The following is a 22,330-nucleotide window of genomic DNA, read 5'->3' on the forward strand; positions in this document are numbered from 1 at the left end:
AGTGAACGGATGTGTGTGAGAGAGGCTCCTGCAACTTTTTTGCGAAACAATCTAACCTACTTTACAGCACTTTCTACAACAAACGTCTCTTTCTAATACAGTATTAGTAACTTTCTATGTGAACATGCCGAGTAATAGGCGACCAAAGGACGACAAATCCTCATCGGAGGCCTCCTCCCCACCAAACAATGAGACGGACATGGCGGAAGGCACAGGTAACAACGTGACACTTGCAGAACTTACATGGGCTCTTGGAGAGCTACGTGTTGCTATAGCTGAGGATTTTAAGGCTACTATTGCTGAACGGGACACCAAAATCGAGAGCACCATTTGAATGGTTGCTTCGCAGGGCCAGAGAATAGTGGACCTTGAGAAGTCTTCTGAATTCAACGCTGGTAGGATCGACGAGTTAGAGAAGCTATGCACGTCCTTGCAGGATAGTGTGCAGAGGCTTTCTGAGAAAGTGATCGACCTGGAGGGCCAATCCAGACGTCATAACCTTCTCGTTGTTGGTCTGGCAGAGGGGGCGGAGGCTGGCTCTCGCCCCACCGACTTCTTCGCCAAGCTATTGAGGGATGCAATGGGATCGGATGTTTTGGCGTGGGATCCCCAGCTGGACCGTGCACATCGCTCTCTTGTCCTAGTGCTTCGCCAAGTAATCATCTGTTGTCACAGTTTCAAGCCCAAGGATCTTATCCTGCGCGAGGCTCGAATGAGGGGTAAACTGTTACATAAAGGACATCCCTTCCGAGTATGCGCCCGGTGTGGCAAAGCATCGCGCCGGCTACGGAGATGTCATGACCAAACACTACACACTCCATCTTCGTCCAGCCTTGCTCTTCCCTGCAAGACTCAGAATTACCCCGCCTTCCGGTGAGAAGATTTGGCTCTCCTCGGTTTTGGACGCAGAGAAGTTTATACGGGAATATACGCCAATCCCCCGTACGGGTTAGAGCGCCTTGTCATTGTGTGTTAGGGTCTGCTCATGGACTCGAATCCATACTATTCCATAACGGCTGAAAACGTATGAAACTGTCTCTGCAAGGGTTGCCGACTGAAAGTTTATTGTCGCTACCGAACATGTAAGATGCTGAGCCGACCAATGGAGGGCAGTCAGAGCTCTTCTTTAACGTTCATTTCACTGTCATTCCAGCTGGACGACTGATCTCTCGTTGGAGTTCAGAGAGATACCTGTTTGAGTGGCCTTCCAGGTTTGATCATTGACACTTTCGGATGGATATACTTATATTCCCCCATTTTTGTTTAGTTGCGTTATTTATTTCTCAATTCTTACATTATTCTTGTTACCATACCATGTATTTATTGCCTGCAGGGGACTTGGGGTGATGGTTGGGGCGGGCCAGACGAAGACACCTGGTTAGCAAGTTGGTGTTTTGTGCCGTTCTGCTTCTGTCATAGCCATGGGCCGCTCTCCCAATTAGATTCCCACCAGCCTTCTGTGGTGCTTGTGTCAGTGTGTGTACATAAAATTATTATTTGTACTTTATTATTATTATGTGTATATTTAAGTTAGTGTAGATTATTATTTTGGGGTATGAATGTTTGTGTATGTATATGGATGTATGTAGGTAAAAAAAAAAAATATATATATATATATATATATATATATATATATATATATATATATATATATATATATATATATATATATATATATATATATATATATATATATATAGTATGTCACAAAAGTGAGTACACCCCTCACATTTTTGTAAATATTTGAGGTTATCTTTTCACGTGACAACACTGAAGAAATTACACTTTGCTACAATATAAAGTAGTGAGTGTACCTGTGCCTTCCGCCAAGCTTGTATAACAGTGTAAATTTGCTGTCCCCTCAAAATAACTCAACACACTGCCATTAATGTCTAAACCGCTGGCAACAAAAGTGAGTACACCCCTAAGTGAACATGTCCAAATTGGGCCCAATTAGCCATTTTCCCTCCCCGGTGTCATGTGACTCGTTAGTGTTACAAGGTCTCAGGTGTGAATGGGGAGCAGATGTGTTAAATTTGGTGTCATCGCTCTCACACACCCTCATACTGACTGGTCACTGGAAGTTCAACATGGCACCTTATGGCAAAGAACTCTCTGAGGATCTGAAAAAAATAATTGTTGCTCTACATAAAGATGGCCTGGGCTATAAGAAGATTGCCAAGACCCTGAAACTGAACTGCAGCACGGTGGCCAAGACCATACAGCGGTTCCACTCAGAACAGGCCTCGCCATGGTCGATCAAAGAAGTTGAGTGCACGTGCTCAGCGTCATATCCAGAGTTTGTCTTTGGGAAATAGACGTATGAGTGCTGCCAGCATTGCTGCAGAGGTTGAAGGGGTGGGGGGTCAGCCTGTCAGTGCTCAGACCATACGCCGTACACTGCATCAAATTGGTCTGCATGGCTGTCGTCCCAGAAGGAAGCCTCTTCTAAAGATGATGCACAAGAAAGCCTGCAAACAGTTTGCTGAAGACAAGCAGACTGACTTGCCTAGTTAAATTAAAATAAATAGCCCTGTCACCTTCCACAGATATCTGTAGTTAAACTGATAAATTTTTATGGGGATTTCTTTATTATTCTAAATATATTTCCGCGGGGTGCTGACAATTGACTCTAGGGGGTTTAAACAACTGCTTTTGTTAGCTTATTCTCTCACTGCATTGGGTTTAAGACAAGTGTTTAGTTATCTTGGAATTAAGTACATTTCCAAGACAAAATCCAATAATCTAATTTCTTCATAACTTTTTTAATAGGAAGAAACATAGGAAGAAGCTACAAACTGGTTAGGGCTAGGGGTTCCGCTAGCGGAACATTCACACGTGCAATACACCCAATTAAAGCTTGACTTCTTGTTAATCTACCCACAGTGTCCGATTTCAAAAATGCTTTACAGTGAAAGCACACCATATGATTATGTTAGGGCAGAGCCTAGTCACAAAAACACATACAGCCATTTTCCAGCCAAAGAGAGTAGTCACAACAAGCAGAAATAGAGATAAAATTAATCACTAACCTTTGATCTTCACCAGATGACACTCATAGGACTTCATGTTACACAATACATGTATGTTTTGTTCGATAAAGTTCATATTTATGTCCAAAAATCTCAGTTTACATTGCCGCTTTATGGTCAGTAATGTTGTGCCTCAAAAACATCCGGAGAATTTTCAGAGAGCCACATCAATTTACAGAAATACTCATAATAAACTTTAATTAGAGATACAAGTATTATGTACAGAATTATAGATATACTTCTCTCCCTAATGCAACCGCTGTGTCAGATTTCTAGAAAACATTTTTTGGAAAAAGGACACCATGTAATAATCTGAGTACAGTGCTCAGATAACAAAACAAGCCAAACAGATATCCGCCATGTTGTGGAGTCAACAGAAGTCAGAAATAGCATTATAAATATTCACTTTCCTTTGATGATCTTCATCAGAATGCACTCCAAGGAATCCCAGTTCCACAATAAAATGTTTGATTTGTTTGATAAAGTCCATCATTTATGTCCAAATGCCTCCTTTTTGTTTGCGCATGTAGCCCAGTAATCAACATCCATGAGGCGTGATCACTAGGTGCAGACAAAAAGTCAAAGAGTTCAGTTTACAGTCCGTAGAAACATGTCAAACGATGTATAGAATCTATCTTTAGGATGTTTTTAAATCTTCAATAATGTTCCAACCGGACAATTCCTTTCCTTTTTTTAGTCCTCCTCTTTAGAATTGCAATGGAACGCAAGCTACCGCTCATGTGAGCGCGCGTGACCAGCTCATGCCACTCTGGGAGAGACCTTACTCAATCCCCTCTCATCCGCCAACACTTCACAGTAGAAACATCAAACAAGGTTCTACAGACTGTTGACATCTAGTGGAAGCGTTAGGAAGTGCAATATGACCCCATAAACGCTGTGTATTCGATAGGCAATGAGTTGAAAAACTACAAACCTCAGATTTCACTTCCTGGTTGGATTTTTCTCAGGTTTTCTCAGTTCTGTTATACTCACAGACATAATTCAAACAGTTTTAGAAACTTCAGAGTGTTTTCTATCCATACTAGTAGTAATATGCATATATTAGCATCTGGGCCTGAGTAGCAGGCAGTTTACTCTGGGCACGCTTTTCATCTGAACGTGAAAATGCTGCCCCCTAGCCCAAACAGGTTTTAAGAACATTTCAAATAACTTTACTGAGGAATAGCAACTTTTCGTAGTTTAAGTATAAGCTTAAGGAAAAAAATGGCGCTTACAAAGAAATGTATTCTTAAGAAGGTTTTGTGAATCAGGGCCCTGCTGGTCTTGGATGCTTTCCTTTGCTAGTGTCTTATTACCTCCAAGTTTGTACACCAATTGTGTGAATTACAACCTTGACTGATCTAATAAACCATGCATTAGCTGGTCCAATTCGATCAGTCATTCCTGTGGGTTGAAGAAACTGCTGGGCTGCTAGTCATACTGAGGCCTGTGGAAAAGATTGATCTGCCTGCCCAACTGTACCGTTAGAGGGTAAAGGGAGATTATTGTGATGTGGTTTGCTTTGCCACTGGAGGTGGGATGAAGTGGTTAGAACAGAACAGAGAAAGTGATACACCACCTGCTGGAGGGAGGGGGTCTTGTCTAGCTCTTCAGACTTACTGTAGGGAATATGTAAATTGTGGTACACACACAAAGCCACACACGGCCATAGTCCCACACACACACGCTCACAGACATACACATGCTGTACTAATAATGCCAAACACTCATCCAAAAACACTCACACACACAAACTTCCCCAACATCTCTTAACTTTCTCTCTTTTTATCATGGTCCTATTATTCATCATTCCATCATATGTATTAACAAAATTATACTGCATAGCATGAGGAAATGTCGTGCTCGCCTCAAAATGTTGTAGTAAGAAAAAATGTTTTTGCACTAGGTTCAAAGGTCATAATTATACTGAAGTAGGAAAAACTGCACTCACTGCAAACACTGCAATAATTATACTACATACCACCAGCCCTTAACCTGGCCACTGTTCTCTCCTCTACCACCAGGAGTATTACAGTGCAACGTATTGACTTAGGCGTCAAGAACAGTGATACATATCTTTTTGCAAAAGATTCACAATGTGATGCGTTGCACTGTACAGTATAATTAATAGGTACCAGTGCTTACCCTTTCCTCTTTTCTCCTCTCTTCCACCAGGAGTATCCGCTGCTTGAGGAACATCATCCACTGGAACCTGATCACAGCTTTCATCCTGAGGAACGCCACTTGGTTCGTTGTACAGCTCACCATGAACCCTAAGGTGCACGAGAGCAATGTGGTGAGTACAGGGAAGTTAACTGTACATCCATTTCAGGCCGCTTTATATACAATAAACATATACAGTGGGGCAAAAAAGTATTTAGTCAGCCACCAATTGTGCAAGTTCTCCCACTTAAAAAGATGAGAGAGGCCTGTAATTTTCATCATAGGTACACTTCAACTATGACAGACAAAATTAGGGGAAAAATCCAGAAAATCACATTGTAGAATTTTTTATTTATTTATTTGCAAATTATGGGGGAAAATAAGTTTTTGGTCACCTACAAACAAGCAAGATTTCTGGCTCTCACAGACCTGTAACTTCTTCTTTAAGAGGCTCCTCTGTCCTCCACTCGTTACCTGTATTAATGGCACCTGTTTGAACTTGTTATCAGTATAAAAGACACCTGTCCACAACCTCAAACAGTCACACTCCAAACTCCACTATGGACAAGCCCAAAGAGCTGTCAATGGACACCAGAAACAAAATTGTAGACCTGTACCAGGTTGGGAAGACTGAATCTGCAATAGGTAAGCAGCTTGGTTTGAATAAATCAACTGTGGGAGCAATTATTAGGAAATGGAAGACATACAAGACCACTGATAATCTCCCTCGATCTGGGGCTCCACGCAAGATCTCACCTCGTGGTGAAAATCATCACAAGAACGGTGAGCAAAAATCCCAGAACCACACGGGGGGACCTCGTGAATGACCTGCAGAGAGCTGGGACCAAAGTAACAAAGACTACCATCAGTAACACACTACGCCGCCAGGGACTCAAATCCTGCAGTGCCAGACGTGTCCCCCTGCTTAAGCCAGTACATGTCCAGGCCTGTCTGAAGTTTGCTAGAGAGCATTTGGATGATCCAGAAGAAGATTGGGAGAATGTCATATGGTCAGATGAAACCAAAATATAACTTTTTGGTAAAAACTCAACTCGTTGTGTTTGGAGGACAAAGAATGCTGAGTTGCATCCAAAGAACACCATACCTACTGTGAAGCATGGGGGTGGAAACATCATGCTTTGGGGCTGTTTTTCTGCAAAGGGACCAGGACGACTGATCCGTGTAAAGGAAAGAATGAATGGGGCCATGTATCATGAGATTTTGAGTGAAAACCTCCTTCCATCAGCAAGGGCATTGAAGATGAAACGTGGCTGGGTCTTTCAGCATGACAATGATCCCAAACACACCGCCCGGGCAACGAAGGAGTGGCTTCGTAAGAAGCATTCCAAGGTCCTGGAGTGGCCTAGCCAGTCTCCAGATCTCAACCCCATAGAAAATCTTTGGAGGGAGTTGAAAGTCCGTGTGCCCAGCAACAGCCCCAAAACATCACTGCTCTAGAGGAGATCTGCATGGAGGAATGGGCCAAAATACCAGCAACAGTGTGTGAAAACCTTGTGAAGACTTACAGAAAACGTTTGACCTCTGTCATTGCCAACAAAGGGTATTTAACAAAGTATTGAGATAAACTTTTGTTATTGACCAAATACTTATTTTCCACCATAATTTGCAAATAAATTAATAAAAAATCATACAATGTGATTTTCTGGATTTTTTTTAATCATTTTGTCTGTCATAGTTGACATGTACCTATGATGAAAATTACAGGCCTCTCATCTTTTTAAGTGGGAGAACTTGCACAATTGGTGGCTGACTAAAATACCTTTTTGCCCCACTGTACATACAGGTAACTGCCAATATAAAGGAAACACCATCATAAAGTGTCTTAATAGAGCGCCATCAAAAGTCGTTAAAACAGCTTCAATGTGCCTTGGCAAGTGTTCAAATCGGGTGACTGAAATGGCCAAGGCATATGCTAAACAACCATTCAGTGACCACTTGTGCTCTGTGGATGGGGGCATTGTCACCCTGTAAGAAACCACTCCCATCAGGATAGAAGTGCTTCACCATAAGGTTGAAGGTGATCATACGGAAGGGCTGCTGGCTGTGTATTTATTGATGTTTACCTAACCCTCTAAGGGGATGAGTGGACCTAAACCATGCCAGGAAAATGCACCACACACACACACACACACACACACACACAACTAATCCTGGTTCACTGTTAATTGCCCCTCAGCTCGCCTGCCTTGATGTTATTGCTTGTGCAAGCTGAGCGCGCTCAAAGCGACCCAGGGGCTTGCTGAGTGGAGCAGCGGTCTAAGGCACTGCAGTGCTACAGACGTCACTACAGATCACGGCTCGATTCCGGCCGCGACCGGGAGACCCATGAGGCAGTGCACAATTGTCCCAGTGTCGTCCAGGTTAGGGGAGGTTTGGCCGGCTGGGATGTCCCTTGTCCCATCGAGCTCTAGCAAGTCCTTCTGAGTCCGTACTGGAGTTGCAGCGATGGGACAAGACTGTAACTACCAATTAGATATCATGATATTGGGAAGAAAAGGGGGGGAAAGGTAAAAAATAAAAACAGTGATCCAGTCAGTCAGCCCTCCTCCTCCATCTCTATTCTTATTCTATTCTGAGAAGAAACAAGATGGCTGCCGTCAGCTATTTGCCTTGAGAAGTTCTGCTTGTCAGTTGAAAGACGAAGGCTTGCCGGCTCGTTTAATTAATTATTTGTGCTAGGTCGTGGAGCAAGTGACCTGCAGAGGAACACAGTCACACAGAACACAGTACATAAGTCAGGGCTAATATGTAATGTGTTAAAAGCAACAGCACAAGTCAACGGTTGTCAGTTCATAAATAATATATTGATTGCTTTTGGGAGGTTTTGGGTGGAGTTAATTAAAGATCAATGACTTACTGATTAGGTTTCTTTCTTGTGTTTTTTCTTAGACCACATTCCATTGACATGAACATTTGGAAAATCCAAAATGTATGAAATGTTAGAAACTTTTTCCACATTTTGTTACGTTACAGTCTTATTCTAAAATTAATGAAATCGTTTTTCCCTCATCGATCTACACACAATAACCCAAAATGACAATGCAAAAACTAGTTTTTATACATTTTTGCAAATGTATAAAAAATGTAGAACTGAAATATCACACTTACATAAGTATTCAAACCCTTTACTCAGTACTATGTTGAAGCACCTTTGGCAGCGATTACAGCCTCGAGTCTTCTTGGGTATGACACTACAATGCTTGGCACACCTGTATTTGGGGAGTTTCTCCCATTCTTCTCTGCAGATACTCTCAAGCTCTGCCAGGTTGGGTGGGGAGCATCGCTGCACAGCTATTTTCAGGTCTCTCCAGAGATTTTTGATCTGGTATCAAGTCCGGGCTCTGGCTGGGCAACTCACAAGGACATTCAGAGACTTGTCCTGAAGCCACTCCTGTGTTGTCTTGGCTGTGTGATAAGGGTCGTTGTCCTGATGTCCTGAGCGCCCTGGAGCAGGTTTTCATCAAGGATCTCTCTGTACTTTGCACATCTGTACATCTTTCCCTCGATCCTGACTAGTCTCCCAGACCCTGCTGCAGAATTTCACGATTCCAAAACGTCCAATTTGTTGCTTTTTAACCATTTCCATGACTTGATTGTGTGTTTAGGATCATTGTCTTGCTGCATGACCCAGCTGCGCTTCAGCTTCAGCTCACAGGCGGATGGCCTGACATTATCCTGTAGAACTCTCTGATACAGAGCAAAATTCATAGTTCCTTTAAGGCAAGTCATCCAGGTCCCGAGGCAGCAAAGCATCCCCAAACCATCACACTATCACGTCCATGCTTGACCGTTGGTATAAGGTTCTTACTGTGGAATGCAGTGTTTGGTTTTTGCCAGGCATAATGGGACCCATCTCGTCCAAAAAGTTATACCTTTGACTAATCTGTCCATAATACATTTTTGATGATCATTCAGGTGCTTTTTGGCAAACTTGAGTCAACATTTGGACATGATGGGTCCCATTATGTCTGCAGCAAGACAATGATCCAAAACACACAATCAAGTCATGGAAATGGTTAAAAAGCAACAAATTGGACGTTTTGGAATGGCTTAGTCAAAGTCCAGACCTAATCCCAATTGAGATGTGGCAGGACTTTAATTGAGCAGTTCATACTTGAAAACCCACAAATGTCACTGAGTTAAAGCAGTTCTGCATGCAACAATACTATTTTGTGGGACTGTAACTGCATACTGTGTAGTAATCGTACTACATACCATTTACAACGTACTGTTGCTGTAAAATCTAATATCAGCATACTAGGCCTATCCTACTGAGATCACGTCAGCTAATGTACAACTGCGTTGATTCCCGCCATTCAATCCTTTTGGTACAGCTCATGCCCTCACCTGTTTATCAGCTGTTGTCAGACACATGTGGGTCTCGAAAGAAGATTCTCGTCCTATTTTCAAAAGGGGAGTTGTCTAGGTCAAAAGCAACTCTCAAACCTAAGGAGAGTTATTTTTCACTTATGAAAGCTGTGATTTTTGTGTTGTTTCTTGTCCTTGGTACACTGGGTTCACCCTTCGAAAATAGGACGGTAACGAAATCACGCTACTACACTCGACCACGGCCCCACTTCACTAATCACACTGAGTCTCTCACCGATTAAAAATGAAAAAATTGAATGAACTGCAATCCTGATTTGACAGCTGCCCTGAAATGCCTTTAGACTACACAAGGGGTAGAGTGGAGGGAATTGGGATCTTAGCCCAAATACACTGAGATTGCTGGCTGTAGAGTCCCATTTTCTGTGTGATGATTTGATGGGTAGTACCGGGTCAGGGAGTCTTTCGGTATGTCCTTGAAGTAAGTGGGGAGGCAAGATAAAATGCGAGTCAAGATTTTTCAAACTCCTTACTATATTATTTTCACTAGGTACCATATGAACAAATGCTAAATTCAAATATTTGTTCTTATTGTCGTGAAAAGCAGGTAAATAAGTAACACCTGATTTGGAAAAACTTATTTTGATTGTGACCCAAGACCACTCCCGACCTGCATGACAATTAAGAGTTCTCGTCTAAGCCTCTAGTCTTACATTTGTTAGGGAATTTCATGAAACTACTATAGTTGAACACTTAGACAACACATTCATCACAGGCCTTCAGAGATGGACTTTGCTACTTTTGAACAAACGCCAAATGGGAGCATCTTCCCCTTCCTTCCGAACTGACATCATCTCCCAATGAGTTGTCTCTCATCCGTCTTCAGAGATGTCATGTTGTCTTGTCTCTGTCCTTTCCCTTCACCCTGTCTCCCTCTGCTGGTCGTGTCAGGTTACCTTTTCTCCCCTTCTTTCCCCCAGCTGTTCCCTGTCTCCTCCTAACTACCCATTCACCCCGTTCCCCACCTGTTCCCTTTTTCCCTCTGATTAGGTCCCTATATCTCCCTCTGTTTCTGCTCCTGTCCTTGTCGGATTCTTGTTTGTTTGTGTTTCATGCCTGAGCCAGACTATCGTCATGTTTGCTGTAACCTTGTCCTGTCCTGTCGGAATCTGCCGGTCTATCTGAGCCTACCTATGTTTTGTTATTAAAGAAGCTCTGTTTAAGTTAGTTCGCTTTTGGGTCCTCATTCACTCACCATAACAGAAGAATCCGACCAAGAATGGACCCAGCGACTTCGGATCCTCTCCACTCAGCCGTCTGGATCCAGGGAGCGATGCTAGGCAGACACGAGCAGGAAGTGTCTGCTGCTCGACATGCCGTTGAGACCCTGGCCACCCAAGTCTCCAACCTCACAGAACAGGTTCACCATCTCCGCCTCGATCCACAGGCCGCTTCCTATTCCCTCTCGACCGTGGTCTCACATCGCCTTAGATTTTGTCACCGGACTGCCTTCGTCAGCGGGGAAGACTGTTATTCTTACGGTTGTCGATAGGTTCTCTAAGGCGGCCCATTTCATTCCCCTTGCTAAGCTTCCTTCTGCTAAAGAGACGGCACAAATCATCATCGAGAATGTTTTCAGAATTCATGGCCTTCCGTCAGACGTCGTTTCGGACAGCGGTCCGCAATTCACGTCTCAATTTTGGAGGGAGTTTTGCCGTTTGATTGGGGCTTCCGTCAGTCTCTCTTCCGGCTTTCACCCCCAGTCTAACGGTCAAGCAGAACGGGCCAATCAGACTATTGGTCGCATCTTACGCAGTCTTTCTTTTCGCAACCCTGCGTCTTGGTCAGAACAGCTCCCCTGGGCAGAATACGCCCACAACTCGCTTTCTTCGTCTGCGACCGGGCTATCTCCTTTTCAGAGTAGCCTCGGGTACCAGCCTCCGCTGTTCTCATCTCAGTTCGCCGAGTCCAGCGTCCCCTCCGCTCAGGCTTTTGTCCAACGTTGCGAGCGCACCTGGAAGAGGGTCAGGTCTGCACTTTGCCGTTATAGGACGCAGACTGTGAGGGCTGCTAATAAGCGTAGAACTAAGAGTCCTAGATATTGTCGCGGTCAGAGAGTTTGGCTCTCCACTCAGAACCTTCCCCTTAAGACGGCTTCTCGCAAGTTGACCCCGCGGTTCATTGGTCCGTTCCGTATTTCTCGGGTCATTAATCCTGTCGCAGTTCGACTTCTTCTTCCGCGATACCTTCGTCGCGTCCACCCGGTCTTCCACGTCTCCTGCATTAAGCCCGTTCTTCGCGCCCCCGCTCGTCTTCCCCCCCCCCCCCCCATCCTTGTCGAGGGCGCACCCATCTACAGGGTCCGCAGGATTTTGGACATGCGTCCTCGGGGCCGTGGTCACCAGTACCTTGTCGATTGGGAGGGGTACGGTCCTGAGGAGAGGAGTTGGGTTCCCTCTCGGGACGTGCTGGACCGTGCGCTGATCGAGGATTTCCTCCGTTGCCGCCAGGTTTCCTCCTCGAGTGCGCCAGGAGGCGCTCGGTGAGTGGGGGGGTACTGTCATGTTGTCTTGTCTCTGTCCTTTCCCTTCACCCTGTCTCCCTCTGCTGGTCGTGTCAGGTTACCTTTTCTCCCCTTCTTTCCCCCAGCTGTTCCCTGTCTCCTCCTAACTACCCATTCACCCCGTTCCCCACCTGTTCCCTTTTTCCCTCTGATTAGGTCCCTATATCTCCCTCTGTTTCTGCTCCTGTCCTTGTCGGATTCTTGTTTGTTTGTGTTTCATGCCTGAGCCAGACTATCGTCATGTTTGCTGTAACCTTGTCCTGTCCTGTCGGAATCTGCCGGTCTATCTGAGCCTACCTATGTTTTGTTATTAAAGAAGCTCTGTTTAAGTTAGTTCGCTTTTGGGTCCTCATTCACTCACCATAACAAGAGAGAGATTAAAGATGGACAGATCTCCTGTCTCATCTCCCAGCTGTAGACACCTAGTCCAGACTCCCCCAAGTGCCATTCTCTGACTCTCTCAATCCAAAGGAGCTCCCAAGTGACTCTCAATGATCTGGTCTCATTATTTGTCAAAGAAGATAGGGATTGAAGTGTTAAAAGTGGCATACAGATGTGTACTATCTTAAATTGACTAGTTTCTCACAGCATGAAAATAATCCCGCAGAGAATGTGAATTGTTAGGTGGATTTTAATTCATGAACGTTTTTGTAGATGTTGATTACTGTTTCTTTAGGACAAATAGTTTTACATTTCAAAGTGGAAATTGCTAACTTTAGAACCATTTTTAATCCTCAAATACACTACAATTCGCATTTTCTGCTGCGCAACAGAGTGATTCAATTAAGATAGCACATCTACATTGACTTTGGATTTGTTGAGAGGTATAGTGTAGGATCCTACAGTGTAGGATGATTCAGACTGCCGTAGGCCATGGGAAGTGAGAGCTATGATGCAGTTTAACAAGTAATGCAGGGGGTCAAATCTGCGTTTCTTAAACTGCTGCGGCGACCTTTGTTTGCCAAACATCTGCCTAAGAACCAGTTCCAAATTGAAAACATTCAGAGAGTCCTTTTGTCACTACTCAGTGCACGATAGAGACGCTCAAACAAGCTGCATATGTTAAATAAGGGTCGCACGGTGGAGTTTCACTCGCAGGTTGAGTGTTTTTTTAGAGAGACTACTAACTGGGCACACACTGGTTGAAATGTTGTTTCCATGTCATTTCAAATGAAATTCCATTGAACCGACGTTGAATTGACGTCGGGGAGAACAGGGACAAAACTAACACTTTTCATATTTTTCCTAATTACTCAGAGATCGATAGAGCTAGAGATACCATATTTTATGACAAACAAACGGTTCCTCTACCGTTAGTAACTGTAATTTCATTTCTGTAGTAAATTAGTTTAAATTAAATAGACCAAGAATAGAAATACCACAACGTTACTTTTTTCTATCTGCCGGTGGGAGTAGCGCAACCTTGGGAAGGAAGTAACAGCTGGCGAGAAGTGCACAATATCTGTCTTATCTCCATGTTTTTGGTTTGTAATGCTCATTACTTTCACCAAATGTATTATCAGACATAATTTCTTGTTTGTGTCAATTTGAATAATTAATGCTGTAGGTTCATATTTTATGAAAATGAACCATGGGTCAACATCGCAATGTTGCACAACCACAATATTTTGCCCTACAATATTGATCAGATAATAGCTATATTAACCATCATTTTCTTAGCTCACTTTAATGGGAATGTAGTAGGAGATGTTCTTCACCATTTTCAAAGACTATTCAAGCTTAAATCAATGTGTCCATAAAGAACCAGGGCTGCATCCGGAATGGAACCCTATTCCCTATTTAGTGCACTACTTTTGACAAGGGCCTACAGGGCACCATTTCAGACGCAGGCCAGATCGTTTTTCCAATAAGCAATAACCCCCTAAGGAGTCAGGAAAGGGAACCAGTGGTGCCTTTACTCTCACTTTTATATTTTTACTATCCTTAATCATTTTTTGTTATTCTTTCCTTCCTCTCTATAAAAGTTGTGGTGCCGGCTGGTCACGGCAGCCTATAACTATTTCCACGTGACAAACTTCTTCTGGATGTTTGGGGAGGGTTGCTACCTGCATACAGCCATCGTGCTTACCTACTCCACCGACAAGCTACGCAAGTGGATGTTCATCTGCATCGGGTGGTGTGAGTAGCCTACACTTAGTTGATCTAAGGAAAGACGGATGTGCATTGATTTATTCATTTGACTGATCACAAAGGATGGAAGTCAACTGTAACAGAGACCATGTGTGATGTTTTACAGGCATCCCTCTTCCAATCATCATTGCATGGGCCATTGGCAAGCTTTACTACGACAACGAAAAGTAAGGAAAAAAATTGTTTCTTTCTCATTCTCTCCATCTCTATTTATGCCCCTGTGCAATCCATTTGTCTTTGGAATCAGGCAACAATCTTGTCCGTGTCTAGCTCCCCTCAGATCCATCAGAGTGATAATTGTAGTGGATGAGAGATGGATGTCACCCAATCATCTCCTTAACTTTCTGCATTAAACAATCAATTCATCCTCATTTTAAGGGAGTCTTGGTGAACCTGTAACCTGTAATTGCTCTGCATACAGAATAGCAGGTTGACATTTATTGTCATGAGTCTTGTCTAGGTGGCAGAACATTGCAATTTCCCCTCAGATAGGCCAGCTGCAAAGTCAAAATTGGCTGTATTGTAAAAGTTTATGAAAACAATTGCCTTTTTGGTTTTAATTTTAGGTTAGGGTTAGGCATTCGGGCTAGCAGTGTGGTTAAGGTTAGGATTAAGGTTAGGTTTAAAATCAAATTTTGGGAATTTGTGGCTGTGCCAGCTAGTGACCACTCTGCAGAGTTGCCTCCAGAACAAGATTCATGATGAAAAACACTATCCTGCTACAGAATATGGGATCCATTGACCAATGTGAATCCATACCCATTACCAATAGGAATGCTAATCTGAGAGTGACCTAGTGTGCCCAATAAATAATAGATGAATGTGTCGGTTATACCATTACTGTAGTAATGATCCATTGATGAGACCTTAGAAATGTACTATAGATGTGTTTTATGATGAGAACTACTGTCATTAGAGCATTAGTGTGTGAAGATCCCATGATGACACATCAGATAAGATAAATAATTTGCTCAAAAGATACGTACCTGCAGTTAAAGATATAACTCTGATTTAAATGCTTCTTTTATAGCAAGACACTTCATCATAACTCAGTGGCATTGTGGTTAGTGTCCACCCTTAGATTGGAAGGTTGGGAGTTTGATCATCAGCAAAATCATACCAAAGAGTTTAAAGATGGGACTTGATGCGTCTCTGTTTTGCACTCAGCATTAAGGAGATTTAACGGCCGTAGCCATGGGAAGTAGGGGTGCTGAGGGTGCTGCAGCACCCCCTGATAAGTCTGAAAAATAGTGCACTGGGCCTTTAATAGTCCTGTATTAGCGGACCAATATAGCCAGTCTAACAGTCTGCAGCCTGGGTAAAAACGTGTCCCTCACCCCCGTCAAATAAAAAAATCGCAGCACCCCTACCCTACTTCCCGCTTCTATGGGTAAGGCCCTGCGACAGGCTAGTGTTCTGTCCGGGGGTATATTTCATTATCGCCTCAACAGGAATCTGACAGTTTCCTCTTCATCACATCTCGCTTACACACGGGTTGCCGTGATACCCACCCTCCGAATCCTGTTAGTTTGTTTTTCATAATGCTCAGCGGGACGAAAACAAGCCTCTATCCAGACACAGCTCGCTCTCTCTCTCTCTCTCTCTCTCTCTCTCTCTCTCTCTCTCTCTCTCTCTCTCTCTCTCTCTCTCTCTCTCTCTCTCTCTCTCTCTCTCTCTCTCTCTCTCTCTCTCTCTCTCTCTCTCTCTCTCTCTCTCTCTCTCTCTCTCTCTCTCTCTCTCTCTCTCTCAACAAGGTGAAGACAGAACAAATTAATAATTCACTCCACTGAATTGAGTCTGTAGAATGAGTGAATCTGGAGCTTCTCATCCCCTTGGAGTGTGTCTACTTTTCCTTTTTTCCTCCCTTTGTTTTTACAGCAACATTCTTTGTTTTAGGTGATTTCTGTTGCTGGAGAGGAGTGATGTGCTTTACAAAGGCCTCTATTGTTCTCTGACAGTACTGGCTTTGATAGGCTATGCCCTCTCAACCAACCTCTGATATCAATTAACGTGATTGGCCGTAACCCATCCTCGTTTTTGTCAACAATAAAGAAATGTTGGCAAAGGTCCCGCAGTCTGCTTTGTCATTGAAAAAATGTGATTGGTTGACCTTCTGACATCGTCCAGTATGATTGGCTCAATTCTCTGTGTTCTAAATTGCAGGTGCTGGTTTGGGAAGAAGGCAGGAGTGTACACAGATTACATCTACCAGGGCCCAATGATCCTGGTGTTGCTGGTAAGACAGTGTTACACAATCCTTTTCACATTTCTCCTCCTTGTATAGACATAGTGTTCTAGCCTTGTCGTTGAAAACTGCCAAAACAACATTACTGTTCACTCAAGAAAAAAATTGTGTTTCGAGGTCAAGTAATTGCTTCAAAACAAACAGTAGAAAGGTCGATGGTGTGTGAACTTTATACCGCAGCCTTCCAACGTACACCCTCACGCACATGTAGTAATACCATCATGTGAAGCTATTTGAATGACATGACACCTACTACACATACGCAGAACTGACTGGGTCATTTGGAATGAATGAGGAATGAGGAATATATATGAATAGTATATGATTTGCAGAATGCTAAACTGTAACTGTTTTAGCTCAGCTTAACTATCTTAACACATATCCCCCCCTTAAGCAAGTTTAAATATGTGAGCTATTATCTCATGCCTTTTCCCTACATAACTCATCAGATACTCACACAGCGTTGGAGCACGATTTAAAATATCGTACAACTAGCAGGCTATATTTTAATATAAAAAAATGTATATGATTGATTTTCCCTTAAAACCACAGTCAATCATCCTAAGACCGTTACTCGTTGTTTGGCAGATGGTTTTCATTTGATATTTATTAGTTTGCTCAGAATTATGTTGGAGAATTCTGTTTGAGATGCAGCGCTCATTGCAAAAGTAGCACGGTCAAAAGTTGAGACACCTACTCATTCCAGGGTTTTTCTTTGACTATTTTCTACATTGTAGAATAATAGTGAAGACATCAAGTCTATGAAATAACACATACGGAATCATGTAGTAACCACAAAAGTGTTAAACAAATTGAAATGTATTTGAGATTGGAGATTCTTCACAGTAGCCACCCGTTGCCTTGATGACAGCTTTCCCCAAGTGTTTGTCTTTCCCATGCAGATTTAACAGATTTATAATCTATACCACTCAGTAAAAAATAAAAATAAGTATTGATTTTATTTGGCACCGGTCTCCTTGCATCACTTAAAGCCCACTACAGTTATTTCCAGCGCAGACAAATATTGTTTTATTAAATGTTTCTCTCTCATAACTGACCAATTTAAATACTGACCAATTCTAAATTCTTATTTTCTCTCTGTTTCCAGATCAACTTCATATTCCTCTTCAACATTGTGAGAATCCTCATGACCAAGCTGAGAGCCTCCACCACCTCAGAGACAATACAGTACAGGTGAGCCAGAACCAGGGCCGCAAACTCCCTTTACAGTGCACTACTTTTGAACAGGCCAAAGTGGGGTTAACATGCATTTAATTGTTATTTTATTGTCAACTATCTAGACCATCTACATGTTAAAGGGGAATACGTTTTTTATTTTATAACAATAAAACACTAATATACCTTGATGAGATAAGTATCCCCCCCCCCGAGTCAATACATGCTAGAAACACCTTTGGCAGCGATTACAGCTTTGAGTCTTCTTGGGTAAGTCTCATAAGAGCTTTGCACACCTGTACTGTACAATAGTTAACCATTATTATTTTCAAAATTCGTAAAACGCTGTCAAGTTGTTGGGGATCATGGCTAGGCAGCCATTTTAAAGTCTTGGCGCAGATTTAAGTCAAAACTGTAACTTTCCCACTCAGGAACATTCACTCTCTTCCTGGTAAGCAACTCTAGTGTAGATGTGGCTTTGAATTGTAGGTTACTGTCCTGCTGAAAGGTGAATTCCTCTCCCAGTGTCTGGTGTAAAGCACACTGAAGCAGGTGTTCCTCTAGGATATTTTGCTTAGCTCCATCTCAGTCTTTGCCGATGTCAAGCATACCCATACCATGATGTAGCCACCACCATGCTTGAAAATAAGGAGCCAGTTATTGAGTGATGTGCTGTGTTGGATTTTCTGCAAACGTAAGGCCTTGCATTTAGGCCAAAAGTGTATTCCTTGTTTTGTAAAAAAAATAAAATTGTATGACTTTTGTGCCTTGTTGCATACATATGCATGTTTTTTATATTTTATATTCTTTTCACTCTGTCATTTAGGTAATTATGTTGTACAATGTCGTAGTTTTCTCCCATCACAGCCATTGAACTCTGTAGCGGTTTTAACATCACCAATGGCCTCATGGATGACATCTTTAAGCAGTTTCCTTCCTGTCCTGCACCTCAGTACAGAAGCACGACTGCGTCTTTGATGTGTCTGGGAGGTTTAATACATCATCCACAGCATAGTTATTAACTTGACCAATGCTTAAATATATATTCAATGTCTGATTTGTTAGTGTTACCCAACTACCAATCATTGCCCTTCTTTAAGAGGCTTTTGAAAAGCTCCCTGGTCTTGTAGTTGAATATGTGCTTGAAATGTAATACTTGACTGAGGGACCTTACAGATGCTGTATGTATGGGGACAGAGGAAGGAGTAGTCACAAAATCATGTCAACCCCTATTAGTCCATATAACTTACTATACTATTTGTTAAGCCAAATTTGACTTATTAACTTATTTAGGCTTGCCTAAACAAAGGGGGTGAATACTTATGCAATGACAATATTTGTATTATTACATTTTTATTAACTTCTAAACAGTATTTTCTGATCAGTATTTTCAATCCCACTTTGTAAAAGCAACAAAATGTGGAAAATAATTGAAAAGGGGTGTAGACTTTCTATAGGCAGTAGGGATTGGGATGTATAGCCAGGGTCATCTGGGGCAGCCCCAGCTTTAAAGTAAACATCAATGGGCTGTTAATTAATACACACCGAAAAAAAACATCAATGGCCTCGCTGGAAGAAACCTAAGAATCGATACCTGTCTGGTTGAGTTGCAGTAATTGATTGTTGTGTGGAGGCAGGTGGGGTGGAAGTGTGTGTGCGTCTGCACGAGCACGTGTGTGTGCGTGTGTGTGGCTGCATCATCAGAAACCATCACACCCTTCACAGCTACTGTATACCAGCTCCTTAGATTTCCACAACTGGCTAACACACCATGCTGACTATTCATAAGCAATAATAACTTTCACACCTTTTATTGGTACAGTAAGATCAGACGGTTTGACTGACTCCTTGGATAATGAAACCAGAGTCACAGACGCTGCATGGGGTCATCTGCCTGGAAAATAGCCAAGCAAACATCCTCGCTCATTGTTGTAATTTAATGGAGTCATTTGTCAATCACACTTCTTATTGCGCAAATTCAATTTGGCCTCAGCCTTCCTTACCCTTCAGCCAGCTTTCAGCCTGCCTTATTATCTTTATAGTGCAGTACTTTTAACCAGGGCCGGCCATGGTCAAAAGTAGTGCACTATGTAGGGAATAGGGTGCCATTTTGTGTCTCTTGTGCCATTGAGCCTCTGCTAGTGCTCCTCTATTGGACTCTGCTGGTCAGCACTTCACTTGTGATGAATAATATGCTGATGGATGAGAAGCCAGTATGACCTAGAACATGACCTAGTCCTCATACATTAACCCCTTGGTGGGCCGTATCGCTGGTATGCACCACAGCAATGCACTTCCACTGTTATTCAACTGGGAGTTGGATGAGTTGAAAGAATTCGTCAGTGTCACATTACTTTAGGCCATGTTAGAAATTGAAATTGTACATTCCTTTTGTGCCCAATTCGCATCAGTATAGATGAGATGGCAGTACGGCGACATGCTAGCTCTGACAGCGCTGGGTAACATTTTCAGCAGCTGACATCGGGGTCTTTCTGCATGCAGGTGATGGGCACAGCTGCCATGCACTCATTCACAGGTGCGAGAGCGCCATGGGGCGACAGAGGATGACACACACGCACACAGGCGTTCACACAGCATACACATGGCATGCACGGCACGCGCACACACACAAAAGCACAAAGAAAGCACAAAACAAACACACAGCACATCTATGTCTCATCATAGCAATTTTAAGAACATACATATGTTAACAGAATAATTAAATTGGGAGTTATTCATCTACCTGTTATAGCGGACTATGAGGTATTGCAATATGCATGTGAACTGGGAACTTTTGCCACGGTTTGAACATGTAATCCCACACCCAGTGTGGAATTAAAGTATTGAAGGAACTTGACAAACATTATCACTACCCTAGGTATGTTGACACCATAAATCCAAACTACACACGCCAGTATTGTGAGTGCTCTCATGAACCATACAATCACTGAACAGGAGAACCAAAAACTTGGCAGCCATTATCAAATTAGTATTGACTCACTAGTTGTCTGGCAGGTCTATTCTAGCCATCTATTTGTGTTGCTAGTACGACTGTGTCTGTGTCTTATTGACTCTAGTTGGCGGCCAAGTCTTTATTTAATAACGTGACTCTTGTGTTACTGTGTGTCCATCAGGAAAGCGGTGAAGGCCACTCTGGTGCTGCTGCCTCTCCTGGGCATCACCTACATGCTATTTTTTGTCAACCCCGGAGGGGAGGATGAGGTCGCCCAAATAGTCTTCATCTACTTCAACTCCATTCTGGAGTCTTTTCAGGTATGCCCAGGCCCAATGAAAAGTGTTATAAAGGGTTTGGGAACTTGTTTTACGCTGTCAACATTCTAAAGCGCATAACGATATATAAAACATATAATGTGTGTGAAGGTGTCAAATAAATATTTGTAGTACAATGTAGTGCTGCTCACACTGCTCATCTTTATCGTCAATGTTCAACACTCTTTCTCTCTCCTCCCCCTCTCCATCTCTTTATCTCTGTCTTCACCCCCTCTCGCCATCTTTCCCTCGGTCTCTGTCCTCCAGGGCTTTTTCGTGTCAGTGTTTTACTGCTTCCTGAACAGCGAGGTAAGCAGATTAACGTTTTGTCCCATGATCTCCCACCGCTCACACTGTATCCGTAAATGCTTTTTTCTTAACCAATCCCTTCCTCCCCTTATCCCCCCCTCCCTCTCATTCCTCCCAGGACTATTGGAAACATGTCCACTTGGCACCATTTCATGCAGAGCTAAAAAATGCCCTAAAAATGTATTGTGTCATCTAAAATGCAAGCCTTAGCAGCAGGGTTACCTTGGACATACAGATTGCCTCCACTGAACATCAGCATCAATAGGATCACAATGAGCTTCACCTCGGCCCAACTCATATATACACCCCCCATGTCAGAGGCTGCATGGTGCCCTGGTCAAAGGTAGAGTAGTATATTAGGAATAGGCTGCCATTTCCAATTTGCCTAAATGGATTTATCATAAAATAGTAAATCGGTGAGAAACCTAAATCTCGCATGAGTTACAAAAGTTTGTTTGTTTGCCCTAAAACCTGACAAATCCTTTGGGAGAGCGGTGAATGTAGCCTTGCTACACAGCTTGATGTAAACATTGCAGTTACCTCCTTCTCAGCTCTCCCATTCTCCCTGGAGCAATCTGTCTCAACTGGAGACTGCCCGTGTCATGTCTCATGGATCACTCATCCGAGTATTTTGGTTTATAAATGCATTTATTTTACCTCAGCATTATATGGATAGTCGGGAAGGATGAAATGAGGCCTACACACTAACGCTGAGTAAAGATCAATGTACGTTAGCATGACGCCACTTAGAATGGCAGATATCTCCCACTGAGATGCAGTTACTTAGGGCAAAAGTGGCCACTCAATAGACGTGTGCTGGCAGTTTGCTTAGCCTATCAACCTCTGTGTCTCCTGTTGGGTCACTAATGTCGAGGCAGCTGCTAATTTGTTGCTCTCGATGGTATCATGGGAATACATCCAAAGGACAAATGGTGGAGTTCAGCGGTTGTTCAAATGTTATCATGAACGATCAGCGATCTGTGAAGCAAAGCCTGAGAGGACCGAATGTTTTTCTTCCTGCTTTTTTTTCATCAACGACAAGGTAGGGAGAACCAGAGTAGTGCTAACCTCAGA

At 42.9% G+C, this 22,330-nt stretch overlaps 1 protein-coding gene across 4 annotated transcripts in view; it reads left to right on the forward strand.

Moving 5' to 3' along the window:
- LOC110486134 (corticotropin-releasing hormone receptor 1) overlaps nt 1–22,330 on the forward strand; it is a 202,282-nt gene that overhangs the window by 171,169 nt on the left and 8,783 nt on the right. For all 4 annotated transcript variants that reach the window (XM_090196203.1, XM_090196204.1, XM_090196205.1 and 1 more), the window contains 7 exons: nt 5,208–5,328; nt 14,091–14,244; nt 14,363–14,423; nt 16,420–16,492; nt 17,610–17,695; nt 20,812–20,950; nt 21,215–21,256. In XM_090196203.1, coding sequence (XP_090052329.1) covers nt 5,208–5,328; nt 14,091–14,244; nt 14,363–14,423; nt 16,420–16,492; nt 17,610–17,695; nt 20,812–20,950; nt 21,215–21,256 — 676 coding nt within the window. The remainder of the gene's footprint in view (nt 1–5,207; nt 5,329–14,090; nt 14,245–14,362; nt 14,424–16,419; nt 16,493–17,609; nt 17,696–20,811; nt 20,951–21,214; nt 21,257–22,330) is intronic.

The sequence above is a fragment of the Oncorhynchus mykiss genome, chromosome 13, assembly GCF_057628025.1.
Source record: "Oncorhynchus mykiss isolate SJ-2025 chromosome 13, ASM5762802v1, whole genome shotgun sequence".
Lineage (NCBI taxonomy): Eukaryota > Metazoa > Chordata > Actinopteri > Salmoniformes > Salmonidae > Oncorhynchus > Oncorhynchus mykiss.